The following is a 12,007-nucleotide window of genomic DNA, read 5'->3' as shown; positions in this document are numbered from 1 at the left end:
CACCACCATGCCCATACACACACACACACCATCACAGTGGCACCACCATGCCCATACACACACACACACCATCACAGTGGCACCACCATGCCCATCTACACAGGAGATTTTTTTCTAATCCTGTAACTTCATTTGATATTCATTGAGTTAGTTCTCATCCCAGGTCACTGTAGAGGTTTTAATGTGGTCGTAGGACACAAGTTGCTGACATAAAGAGCTTGTCCGGTGAGTCCTCATCCTCATTTCGTTTTTCTGGACAAACATACGGGATACAGTGTGGACCATTTCTTATTCTTTGAGACCAGATGAGCCTGGTGTCAGCGTGCACCCCTGAAGTTCCCTTTGCTTCATCGCACATTTCTGGATTTCTTGGAGGGCCTGAGGGGCGTGTTTCTTGAAGCCCCACCGTGGGTCTGCTCATGACTGTTGATGGTGTATTCTCGGGTTACCTCTCTGTTAATGGCAGAATGGCCCATTTTCTTGCTGCCCTCCTGCCAGACCCAAGTTGGAAAGGAAGGGCTCGAAGGATTGTAGGAAGGAAAACCGGATGGCTGGTATCACTTCCAGATCACAGGGAGGTGGAGAGCGGAGGTGTAAACAGGCATATTTGGGGACTTAGTGATCTACCAGACTCCCGTCCTGGGATGGATAGAGAGGCACCCTGCCGAAAAATTATGGGCTCTGTCAGGAGATATCAAACGTTCTCAAAGTAATCTCCCTGTTTTTCTTTGTGTTTTTCCAGGCAATTGATAGCATCCATCAAGTAGGCGTTTACTGTCTTGCTCTGGTGCCTGCCAACACATTACCAAAAACTCCACTAGGAGGAATCCATATATCTCAGACAAAACAGCTCTTTCTGGAGGGATCTCTGCACCCGTGTAATATCCTCATGTGTCCACATACATGTGTGACGAACTTGCCCAAGCCCCGACAAAAGCAGCCAGGTAATAATCTAGCTTCTAGCTGTGACATTACGATGCAGCTTTTTGAAGGCAGACTCTTTCAGCGCATGGTGCGTCGGTTTAGGCTCTGTGCAGAGATAACAAGAACAGCATAAGCTGCCCAGCAGCCAGGAAGACAGCTGCCTGTGGGAATGCTGCCCTGGCTGAATGTTTCTCCTCTTCTGAGTTTGCCACGATGGTCAGCGTCCCCCTAGGAGAAAGGGGTAAAGCGCGTCCTCTGGTGACAAGAGCAGCTGGTTTTCCATGGGTGCTCACTAAATGCCATGCACCGGCTATGCATGTTACGTGTGTGATCCTGAGTGTGAGCCGTGTGCTCATTCTCAGTATCATTGTATCATTCTGGCCTTCTGCGGGAATCTTATGCCTAGACCTGCTCCTTCTCTCTAGCTGCTGAGGTGTGGTGTGGGCCTGTCTTACCTCTGGGGAATAGGCATCTTCCGAGTTATAACCAGAACATAAACAGCATGCTTTGTGTTGGCCATTTTCAAGGTACAAACCAAAAGAATATGAATTGCCACATGGAAAAGAGAAGAAACACAAATCAGTTTCAAATTCTTGCCTGATTCCTCAGCAGACAAATGTCACAGGGCTGGGTGGAAAGCTAAGGTACTGATGTGACCGATTGATAGGCAGTCAGTCCTCTTTAAACATATGTCAAATCGAGTTGATGTCCTGTCTCAAAAAATTAAGAAGCCATGGCGTGGTGGCATACACCAAGACAGTGGGATCTCTGAGTTCAAAACCAGTCTGGTCTACATAGTAAGCTCCAGGCCATCCAGGGCTACACAGTGAGGCCTTGTCTCAATGAAAGAGATGAGGAGGGGACTTAAAACTGGCATGGCTTTGCTGGATGTGCTGACACCTTTTAGCCTCCTGTCTGCTTAGAAACATCAAAGCCCAAACCAGGCCTCTCCAGTGCCCCCTCCGCCCCCAGCCCACACCCTGCATGGTGAGCAGAGGAGAAGCAGACAATGGGAGGACTGGAAAGGAAGGTGTAGCACTTGAGTCTATTTTATGAGGTGGCTGTTACTGACAGGTGAGCAGCATGTGCGCTGATGAGGTATGGGATGCTTGCATGACCCTGCACTGCTCTGAAGTGGAGAAGTTGGTCACCGTGCTCGCTGTGGTCCACCATCCCAAAGTCCTATCCCGCCCTCAGCCAGACCGTTAGAACTACCCTGTCTTAGTGACAGTGGGCTCTGCTAGTGGAAATGAAGGGGTTATGGAGGCTAGCATTCTAGTTCTTGTGTTTGTTCATTGGTCTTATGTTGGTTGGGACTACTGTTGTAATACGAGAAAGTCTGGATCAAGAAGATTGTGTGGTTAATTAAGAAATGTAATAGGAGCTGGAGAGATGCCTGAATGCTAAGAGTCAAATGTGTTCAGATTTGAGCGTCCGTACAGGCGACTCACAACTGCCTGTAACTCCAGCCTCTAGGATTAGACACCGTCTTCTGGCCTCTTTTAGGTACCCACACATGTGGCACATGTGTGCACTCACACACATAAAAATGAAACAACAGATATGGAGTATCGTGACAAACATTTCCTGCGTAGGCATATAACAACCACATAAAATGACACACATTCCTGCGTAGGCATATAGCAACCACATACAATGACACACATTCCTGCATAGGCATATAGCAACCACATACAGTGCACCTCCTACAGCAGTGTGGCTTACTGGCAGAGTTCAACATGTGCAAGCTCCTGGATTCGATTCCCAGCACCGAAGAAACACAGACCTGTGCAATCCCTTCTTCATCTTAAATCTTATTGCTTTATTATGAATAGAATCCTATTTTAAGTAGCAGTATAAGATGATTTATTTATTTATTTATTTATTTATTTATTCATTTATTTATTTATTTATTTATTTTGGTTTTTTGGGACAGGGTTTCTCTGTAGCTTTGGAGCCTGTCCTAGAACTAGCTCTGTAGACCAGGCTGGTCTCGAACTCACAGAGATCCGCCTGCCTCTGCCTCCCAAGTGCTGGGATTAAAGGCGTGCGCCACCACCGCCTGGCTTATTTATTTATTTTTGAAATAGAATTTAGATGTGGTAGGCCTTAAATTCACGATCATTATGCCTCAGCCTCCCAAGTGCTGGATTACATGTATGCTCACCCTGATAAACATATGATTTTTTAATGAAAACATTCATGTTTGAGTAGATGCTTTTAAAATATTCTTAGAGGTACAGTAAATTTTTCTTTTTCTTTCTTTTTTTTGGGGGGGGGTTGTGTTTTGAGACAGGGTTTCTCTGTGTAACAGCCCTGGCTGTCCTGGAACTCATTCTGTAGACCAGGCTGGCCTCAAACTCAGAGAGATCCACCTGCCTCTGCCTCCCGAGTGCTAGGATTAAAGATGTGCACTAACACTGCCCAATCCTATAAATTTATTTTTATGTGTATTGGTATTTTGTCTGCATTTATGCCTATGCAGCATGTGAGTGCAGTACCCAAAGCGGCCAGAAGAGGGTGTAGGATCCCCTGAAACTGGGTTACAGATGGTTGTGAGCCATCTTGTGGGTACTGGGAATTGAACACAGGTCCTCTGTAAGAGGATCCAGGTTCAATTCCCACCACTACATGACAGCTCAAAGCTGTCTGTAACTGGTTTTAGGGGATCTGGCACCCTCTTCTGACCCCCTTAGCCAATGCATGCACATGACATACAAACAGGCAAGAAACCCACATCTAAATAAATAACTGAATTCATAAGTGTTTTTAATTCAGAAGAGCAGAGAGTTAGGAAGACAAAGATAATGAATGTCGAGTCAGCCTCACCCAGATGCTGTTGGCTCCAGTCATGGAAAAACCAGAAGCAGAGCCAAGTCTGTTTCTCTTCGGGTGAAAGGTTCAGAGCAAGGCAAGCCTGGCGAGGATTGATCAGTCCTCAGCTGTCCTGTGCCACTTCCTGGCCTTTGTGTTGTTGTTGTTTTGTTTTTATCCCTTATTTTGGTTTTTTTGAGACAGGTTTCTCTGTGTAGCTCTAGCTGTCCTGGAACTCCCTCTGTAAACTTGGCTGGCCTCAAACTCAAAGAAATCTGCCTGCCTCTGCCTCCCAAGTGCTGGGATTAAAGCCATACACCACCACCACCACCCAGCTAAATACTTACTTATTTTTATTTTGTGTGTATGGGTGTTTTGCCTCCATTTATGCCTGTGTACCATGTGTGTTCAGAGGCCAGAAGAGGGTATCAGATTCCCTGGAACTGGAGTTAAATGTGGTGGTTAGTTGCTGTATAGGTACTGGGAACTGAACCTGGTCCCCTGAAGTAGCAGCCAGGTGCTCTTAATGACTAAGCCGTTCCTCCAGAATCTTTTTGTTCTGGTGACTTGTTACTGCGTTGTTGTTATAGGTGTGCTGCATGACAGTAGCCTTTGAAATAGCAGGCACTTGCTTTTCCCTCATGGAGTCTATATAAGCTGCAGGTCATACTCAGAATTTGCCCATGTTCTCCTCTTTGGAATGGGCTGTGGCCTGAAGTCCCAGCAACCTTGCCTCAACCTCCTTACTTACTGGATTTGCTAGTATAAGCCACATGCCCAGTATGGGCAGTACTTTCCACAGGAAACATGACTGAAACGGGATGTCCAGCCAACCCACACAAATGTGGTTAGGGTGTCTATTTCTGTCACCACCTCCTACTGTTTCTTGTCTAGGGCAAGTCAGACCATGTCCAACAAGTCAGTGTAGCCAAGTAGCGTCCAGTGTGAGTGCAGCTAAGAAAAGGAGGAAGGTTCTGACAGAAACAACTGTGGCCATGAGTCTCCTTAGCAGCCTGCCTGACCTCTAGCAGTGTTCTGCATCCTGAGCAGCAGAGAGGAGAAAGCTGTAGAGAGAATTCCTTCTCCAAACAGATCTCATGGAAGTCAGAAGTCAGGGGTGACCTTTTCTCCCTTGTCTCAAACTAAAGAATAGAGTCTATTTCAGGATGTGGACAGACAATCTGGGTTATCAGCAACTCTGAGGTCAAGACCAACGTGGTCTACTGAGAGTTCTGGGTTGACACTGTAAGAACTTGTCTAGGAAAAAGAAGAAGCAGAAAAGAAAACTGTGTTGTGTTATGTGGGGGGGGGAATAGTAGGTGAAGTACGGTGTTGGCCTCAGGGAACTTTGAAAGCTTTGTGGGAAAGGTGAGGGAATGTTCCAGGTGGGGCAGTGTGCAGTGTCCTGGGAACTGCCTCCTGCTTCTCCATTTTCACTCTGACCCGTGTGCTCGAGAACTGCACCCAAAAGACCCTTGTTCATGTGCTACTACTGTGAAGAGACACGTGACTACGGCAACTCTTACAAAGGGAAACCTTTAATTGGGCTCACTTACAGTTCAGAGGTTTAGTGCATTATCATTGTGGCAGGAAACATGGTGACATGTGACAGACATGGTGCTGGAGAAGGAGCTGAGAGTTCTATATCTTGATCTCAGGCAACAGGAAGTGAACTATGTACCACACTGGGTGTAGCTTGAGCATATGAGACCTCAAACCCACCCCCACAGTGACACACCTTCTCCAACAAGGTCACACCTCCTGATAGTGACACTCCCTATGGGCTAAGCATTCAAACACTTGAGTCTGTGTGTCCAAACCTATTCATACCACCACAGTCTTATACCACAGTCTTTCAGGTGTTACTGCTTAGTGTCCACTTTTTAAATGTCACTCCTGGGGCTGGAGAGGCACTCAGAGGCTGAGGGCAGCTCGTGCTCTTACAGAGAACCCGAGTTCAAATCTCTGCGCCCACATTGGGTGGCTCATAACTACCTAGTTCCAGGGGATCTGATCCCCTCTTCTGGCTTCTGCAAACATGTACACACACACATACATACACATAAATAATAAAATAAATCTTTAGAAACAGAAACAGCAGTTCTGTTTATTGCACACTGTAAAGTTAGTTCAGATCATTTTCACAGGTATATGCTGGGTCCTTAATATGGAAAGGACTGTTTGGAGAGTGGCATATCTCATTTATTATGCAATTTCATAAGAAAGGATGGTGTCTCAAGATTACTTTGAACACTTTGCAGGCAAGCTGTTCTTCCATCAGAGTGTGGAAACAATCTCCCATCCTCAACTTTTTTATCTTTTATGGCAAACAGTTTAAAATTGCATTGTGTGTGTGTGTGTGTGTGTTTGTGTGTGTGTGTTTCAAAGGACAGTTTGTGAATTTGCGCAAGTAAATTTTTCTTTCATTAATCCTTAAGCTGCTGAAAAATAAATTTTTCCTTCAACCATGTTGATCCTGGAGATTAAACTTAGGTCATTAGGCTTATTGAGTCTTCTTGCTGGTCCCTTTTCTTTTCTTTTCCTTTTCCTTTTCTTCTCCTCTTCCCTCCCTTCTCCTTCACTCCCCTCTCCTCCCTCTCTCTCTCTTTGGTTTTTTGAGACACGGTTTCTCTGTAGCTTTGAGGCCTGTGCTGGAACTAGCTCTTGTAGACCAGGCTGGCCTCAAACTCACAGAGATCCACCTGCCTCTGCCTCCTGAGTACTGGGATTAAAGGCGTGCGCCACCACCGCCCAGCTTTTTATTTATTTATTTATTATGTATTCAGTGTTCTGCCATTATAGATGGTTGTGACCACATGTGGTTGCTGGGAATTGAACTCAGGACCTTTGGGAGAGCAGACAAAACTCTTAACCACTGAGCCATCTCCAGCCCCTTATTTTTTTTTAATTCATTTTGAAGTAATTACAGACTTACAAAAAATTGTCTACTACTATGAAGTTATGGCATATTCTTTATTCAGTTTCCCTAAATATTCACACACACATATACTTTTTTTTTGAGTTCTCACTGTATAGCATACAAGTGCTGAGAATAAAAGACATTGCATATTAAGCATCATTATTCAGAACCTAATGGCAATGATGGTTTTGTGGTTTGTTCTCCATTGACTCTAGATTGCAAACATCATGACCTTTTACCTGTACTGTTTGAACACTTTTTCCAAAGAAGCACAGAACTTTCTCTACTTGTTTTATTATAACAGGTTTTTCATTTAAGTAGTGTGTAAACGTAGATGAGCCTGGCTGCTTGTTTGTTTTCCAATCACTCAGACCCGAATAATCACGCAGAAATTATTATATTAATTACGACACTGTTTGGTCTGTTAGCTCAGGCTTCTTGTTAACTGACATATCTCAACCCATTTCTATTAATCTGTGTGTCGCCATGAGGCTGTGGCTTATCGGGTAAGGTTCTATTCTGGCATCTTTCTCCTTTGGCAGCTACATGGTGCCACTGACTCTGCCTACTCTCTATATTTTTCCAGCCTGGCTATATTCTGCCCTGCCATAGGCCGAAGCAGCTACTTTATTAAGCAATGTTAATAAAAGGCACTCATAGCATACAAGGGGAATCCCATATCATGTCAAGGTTATGTGTTGCATTTGGCTGTCTTATTTTATCTTTAATACATAGACGGTTCTGGGTGTGCTGGTGCCAGTGACAGGAAGCTAAGAGACGTCTGTGAGTTTGAGGCTTGCGATTTGGATTTCCTCATTTACTTTTAATAAAAAACTTCTCATTCCCTCTTTTAAAAAATTATATATGCATGTGTGTGTATGTAGAGTATGTGCACATGCATGCATTATGGCACACATGTGGAAGTCAAAGGACATATGGTTCTAGAGATGGAACTGCTATCAGACTTGGTGGCAAACACCTTTACCCACTAAGCCATCTCACTGGCCCAGCACTACTCAGATTTCTAATGATCTCGGGCCACATCCTGATAGGTGATCAGTTTCTTGCAGACCAGATACCAGTTACTGTAAGTACTCTTTTTTAGGGTTGTGGTGGTCATAGCAAATAAAGCTGTTTGTAGGAACTGGTAGAACTGTGGACTCTGGAGTACAATTGTGCCCATAGAACCAAGCTCAGTGGCCGCCTGTGCCCCTTGTTCCCTCACCCCGAGTCTCCTGCATCCGTTCTGTTTGTCTCCAGCACTTCCCAGCTTTGTTCACAGCATGTATACCTTTTGGTTGCCTTTGCACTGGAATACAGGCTCTTCGTCCCATGTCTGAAAGACCACATAATCCCTGACATGCTGAATGAACTTCTGAACCAGTTTGGGCCAGTCCAGAAACGTTTGGAAGTGTGTAACTTGAGTCTTCACAGGCTTGGTGTCTGCTTCTGTTCACAGGTGTCGGCCCTGCTTCTGTGATGGTTGGGAATCTGGTTGCAGGTAAACGCATAGCACAAGCTGCAGGAAGGGACCTGGGGCAAATTGAAGAGAATGATCTTGTGAGGAAGGTAAGTTCCAGACATTCCAAGTGTCTGCCAGTGAGCTCAGGATAGAGTGCAGATCTGGGTTCATTCCATGAGTCTTTGAGACTTGCTAACCTCAACTCCTTCTCTCTGCTTTGTGATTTTAGCACCAGTTCCTGGCAGAGATTTTGCAGTGGCGAGCCCAGGCAACTCCTGACCATGTACTCTTCATGCTGCTAAATGCCAAGGTATTGCACTTGCCGGACTGGGGAGAGTTTGCATAGCATGGACAAGGCCCTGGGTTCAATGGTGATGCATGCCTATAATCCCAGCACTGGAGTTAAACTCATCATCCTCAAACTACATATATAGGTTACAAGAGACACTGTCTCAACGCAAGCAAACACATGAATAGAATAATTCATGTGTACTAAGAAAGTAAGAAAACATTAAGAAAGAAAGACTCTAAATATGTTTGGTTTAAGTCAATGCTAACATACCCTAAGTACCCGGAACACTGGGAGAGAAAAAGAAATCTGTACCTGTCTTTAGTTACCAGGGGAGTTTTCTCAAGAGAATCCTTGGCCTGAGGTGATGTTCCAGAGGCCAAGCCTGTGGAGTGTGATGTCCACTTGACTGTGCTTGTTTGTGCTTGTTTCTGTCTGAATGTCAGCCCACTTATCCTTCTTCTCTTGAAAGGGAACTACTGTGTGCACAGCCAGCTGCCTTCAGCTTCATAAGCGAGCTGAGAGGATTGCATCAGTACTTGGTGACAAGGGACATCTAAATGCAGGGGACAATGTGGTATTGCTCTATCCACCTGGTAAGTGTTGGACTGGTAAACTGGACTCTGCACTGTTCTGAGGTGACACATACCAGGAGAGGAGAGGATGGGAACTCAGGGCCACTATCTGCTACCACAGAGGCCTGGTGCTCTGCACCACCACAGCTCTGCATGTGCACTTGTTAGAATTGAGCAGTGGGACGGCTCAGCTGAGAATGTCTAGTTTGCAGTCCCTCTGTTTCCATCAGTGCCTGCTTCATACAAGGTCCTCAGGCCACATGTGGTAACACACTGCTGTGGTGCCAGTCCTCAGGCAGTAGCAGGGGAATTAGTTACATAACAAGTTATAGACACATCTAGCCTGAGGTGTTTAACAAGACTTACAAGTAGCCAACATTGTCCTAGCCCTCAGGAGGCTGAAGTAGGTAGACCTCTGTGAGTTTATATGATGAGTTCCAGGCCAGCCAGAGCTACGTGGTGAGACCTGTCTCAAAACAAACAACAACAAATAGCCAGGCAAGGAAGCACACACCTAATAATCCCACCCTTGGGAAGTAGAGGTGAAAGGGTAAGGTTCATGACCAGCCTCAGCTACACAGCAAGGAGAAAGCTCAGTAGGTTAAGTGATTGCTACAAAAGCATAAGGGCCGGCGTTTAAAGCCCCAGCATCCATATCCAAAGCCAGGCTTGGGTCAGTGAAGGAGCTTGGTAGGTAAAAGTGCTTGTCATGCCTGATGACCTGATGTTGATCCCAGGAACTCAAGGTAGTAAGAGAGAACCAATTCCCAAAGTTGGCCTCTGACCTCCACATGTACACATATATATCACACATACACATACACTAAATAAGTAAGTTTATATTTAAAAAAAAATCCTGGCATGGGGGTATGCACCAGCAGTCCTAACCTTGCAGAGGTAGAGACAGGTGGGTCCCTCAAGCTCATCTAGGCAAATTGGTGAGTTCCAGGTCCAGTGAAAGAACTTATCTCAAAATATAAGGTAAAGAAGCCAGAGAGATGGATCATCAGTTGAGTTCTTGCTACTTTTCCAGGGGACCAGAGTCAGTTCCCAACTTAGTGCTTCACAACCACCTGTAATTCCAGGTTCTGGCTTCTGCAGACATCCACACACATAGGTACCTGCTTAGACACAGACACTCACATACACAGGTACATGCTTAGACACAGACATCCACATACACAGTTACATGCTTTGACACAGACACACACATGCACAGGTACATGCTTAGACACAGACACACATATGCACAAGTACATGCTTAGACATAGACACTCACATACACAGGCACATGCTTAGACACAGACACACACACAAGTACATGCTTAGACACAGACATCCAAATACACAGGTACATGCTTAGACACAGACACACACATACACAAGTACATGCTTAGACATAGACACATATCTTGTGAATAATCATTTTATACAATGTGAAGATGTGTCTTTTCCAAGACACCTTCTGATTGGTTTAATAAATAGCCGAATTGTTGGATGGTAGTGGTACACTCCTTTAATCTCAGCACTCGGGAGGCAGAGGCAGTTGGATCTCTGTGAGTTTGAGGCCAGCCTGGTCTGCAAGAACTAGTTCCAGGACAGGCTCCAAAGCTACAGAGAAACCCTGTCTCGAAAAATTAAAAAAGAAAGAAGAAATAGCTGAATGGCCGATAGCTAGACAGGAGAGGGTAGGCGGGACTTCAGGGCAGAGAGAGGAAGAGGAGGTGAGTTCAAGTGTGGGAGAGACACGAGAACCCAGAGCCACATGGCAGCACGTAGATTAGTAGAAATTGGTTAATTTAAGTTATAAGAGCTAGTTAGAAACAAGCCTAAGCTAAGGCTGAGTTTTCATAATTAATAATAAGCCTTTGGGTCATGATTTGGGGGCTGGCAGTCCAAGAAAGCCTGCTACATATGGTGCAACATGGAATGCCAGATGTTGTGATTCTTTTTATCGTTTTATTAAAAATTAAACTTGGGGTAAATATTAGGGACTAAACGGGAGATGTACGGAACAACTGAAGCACTGTTTTCCTCCTCTCCGCTCCCCACTCCTACTCCTCCCCTTGTGCCCTTCTATCTCCTCTGAGTCTTCCAGGAAATTCTTTGGTCCATCTCAGCCAGCTGAATGTGGACTCCGCTCTCTGAACCGAGGTCGGACTCTATTGGTCATCTCGGAGCATTCAACACAAACAGCTCTCCCCAACACACATGCACACACAAAAGTTTTGAAAAGGTAGAGCACAATGGAGGAGGACAGCCGTCTCCAGTCTCTGACCTCTACCTGCGTGTGTGCACACTAGTGTCAGCTCAGGACAGAGGTGTGCATAGCATGCGCTCCTGCCCGCCGAGCCGTCTCACTAGCCCAAATAGTCAGAATCCTAAGGGAAAAAAAAATTTTGGGGGGGGGGGATTGGGGTTTGTTCACAGACTGGGGTTCTCTGTGTAGCTCTGGAGTCTCCTGGAACTGTAGACCACGCTGGCCTTGAACTCACAGAGATCCGCCTTTCTCTAACTCCTGACTGCTGAGAAAGGCTCCACCACTGACAGGCTCTAAGTGAAATATTTGAATTGAAAGATTAACACAAGAAAAACAAAGATATTTGCATTCCCCTTCTGTGTCCCTTCTGTCCCCTCACCTAGGCTTCATCGGTACTCTGTCCCCAGTGCTCCATTTCACCGTGTCCTGGTCTTTTCTCCCTCTCCTCCACTTTTTCTGTTCTTTCTACGCTGTTCATTTGTGTGAACACTAATAAGAATGCTTAGAAGACCGTCTGCTCTAGGAGGGATGTGTCCTGTGTGTTTGCATGAAGTTCTCTTCCATCCATCTGTCCGTAATGAGGTGGCAGGTCCCCAGCACTTCCTGAGGCCCCCAGGCTGCACTTGTTGACCCACAGTGTCTAAGAAATCCAGTTTCACGGGGTGGTGGCGGCGCACGCCTTTAATCCCAGCACTCGGGAGGCAGAGGCAGGCGGATCTCTTGTGAGTTTGAGGCCAGCCTGGTCTACAAGTGGTAGTTCCAG

General features: G+C 45.6%; 1 protein-coding gene across 2 annotated transcripts in view; it reads left to right on the top strand.

The window, feature by feature from the left end:
• Dip2b (disco interacting protein 2 homolog B) overlaps positions 1-12,007 on the top strand; it is a 197,576-nt gene that overhangs the window by 158,503 nt on the left and 27,066 nt on the right. For both annotated transcript variants that reach the window (XM_013348681.2, XM_026782823.1), the window contains 4 exons: positions 743-944; positions 8,118-8,227; positions 8,350-8,430; positions 8,882-9,005. In XM_013348681.2, coding sequence (XP_013204135.2) covers positions 743-944; positions 8,118-8,227; positions 8,350-8,430; positions 8,882-9,005 — 517 coding nt within the window. The remainder of the gene's footprint in view (positions 1-742; positions 945-8,117; positions 8,228-8,349; positions 8,431-8,881; positions 9,006-12,007) is intronic.

Source organism: Microtus ochrogaster, chromosome 15, assembly GCF_000317375.1.
Source record: "Microtus ochrogaster isolate Prairie Vole_2 chromosome 15, MicOch1.0, whole genome shotgun sequence".
In the NCBI taxonomy this organism is placed as follows: Eukaryota; Metazoa; Chordata; class Mammalia; order Rodentia; family Cricetidae; genus Microtus; species Microtus ochrogaster.
Note: the sequence above shows the minus strand (reverse complement) of the source record. Positions and strands in the feature narration are given on the sequence as shown.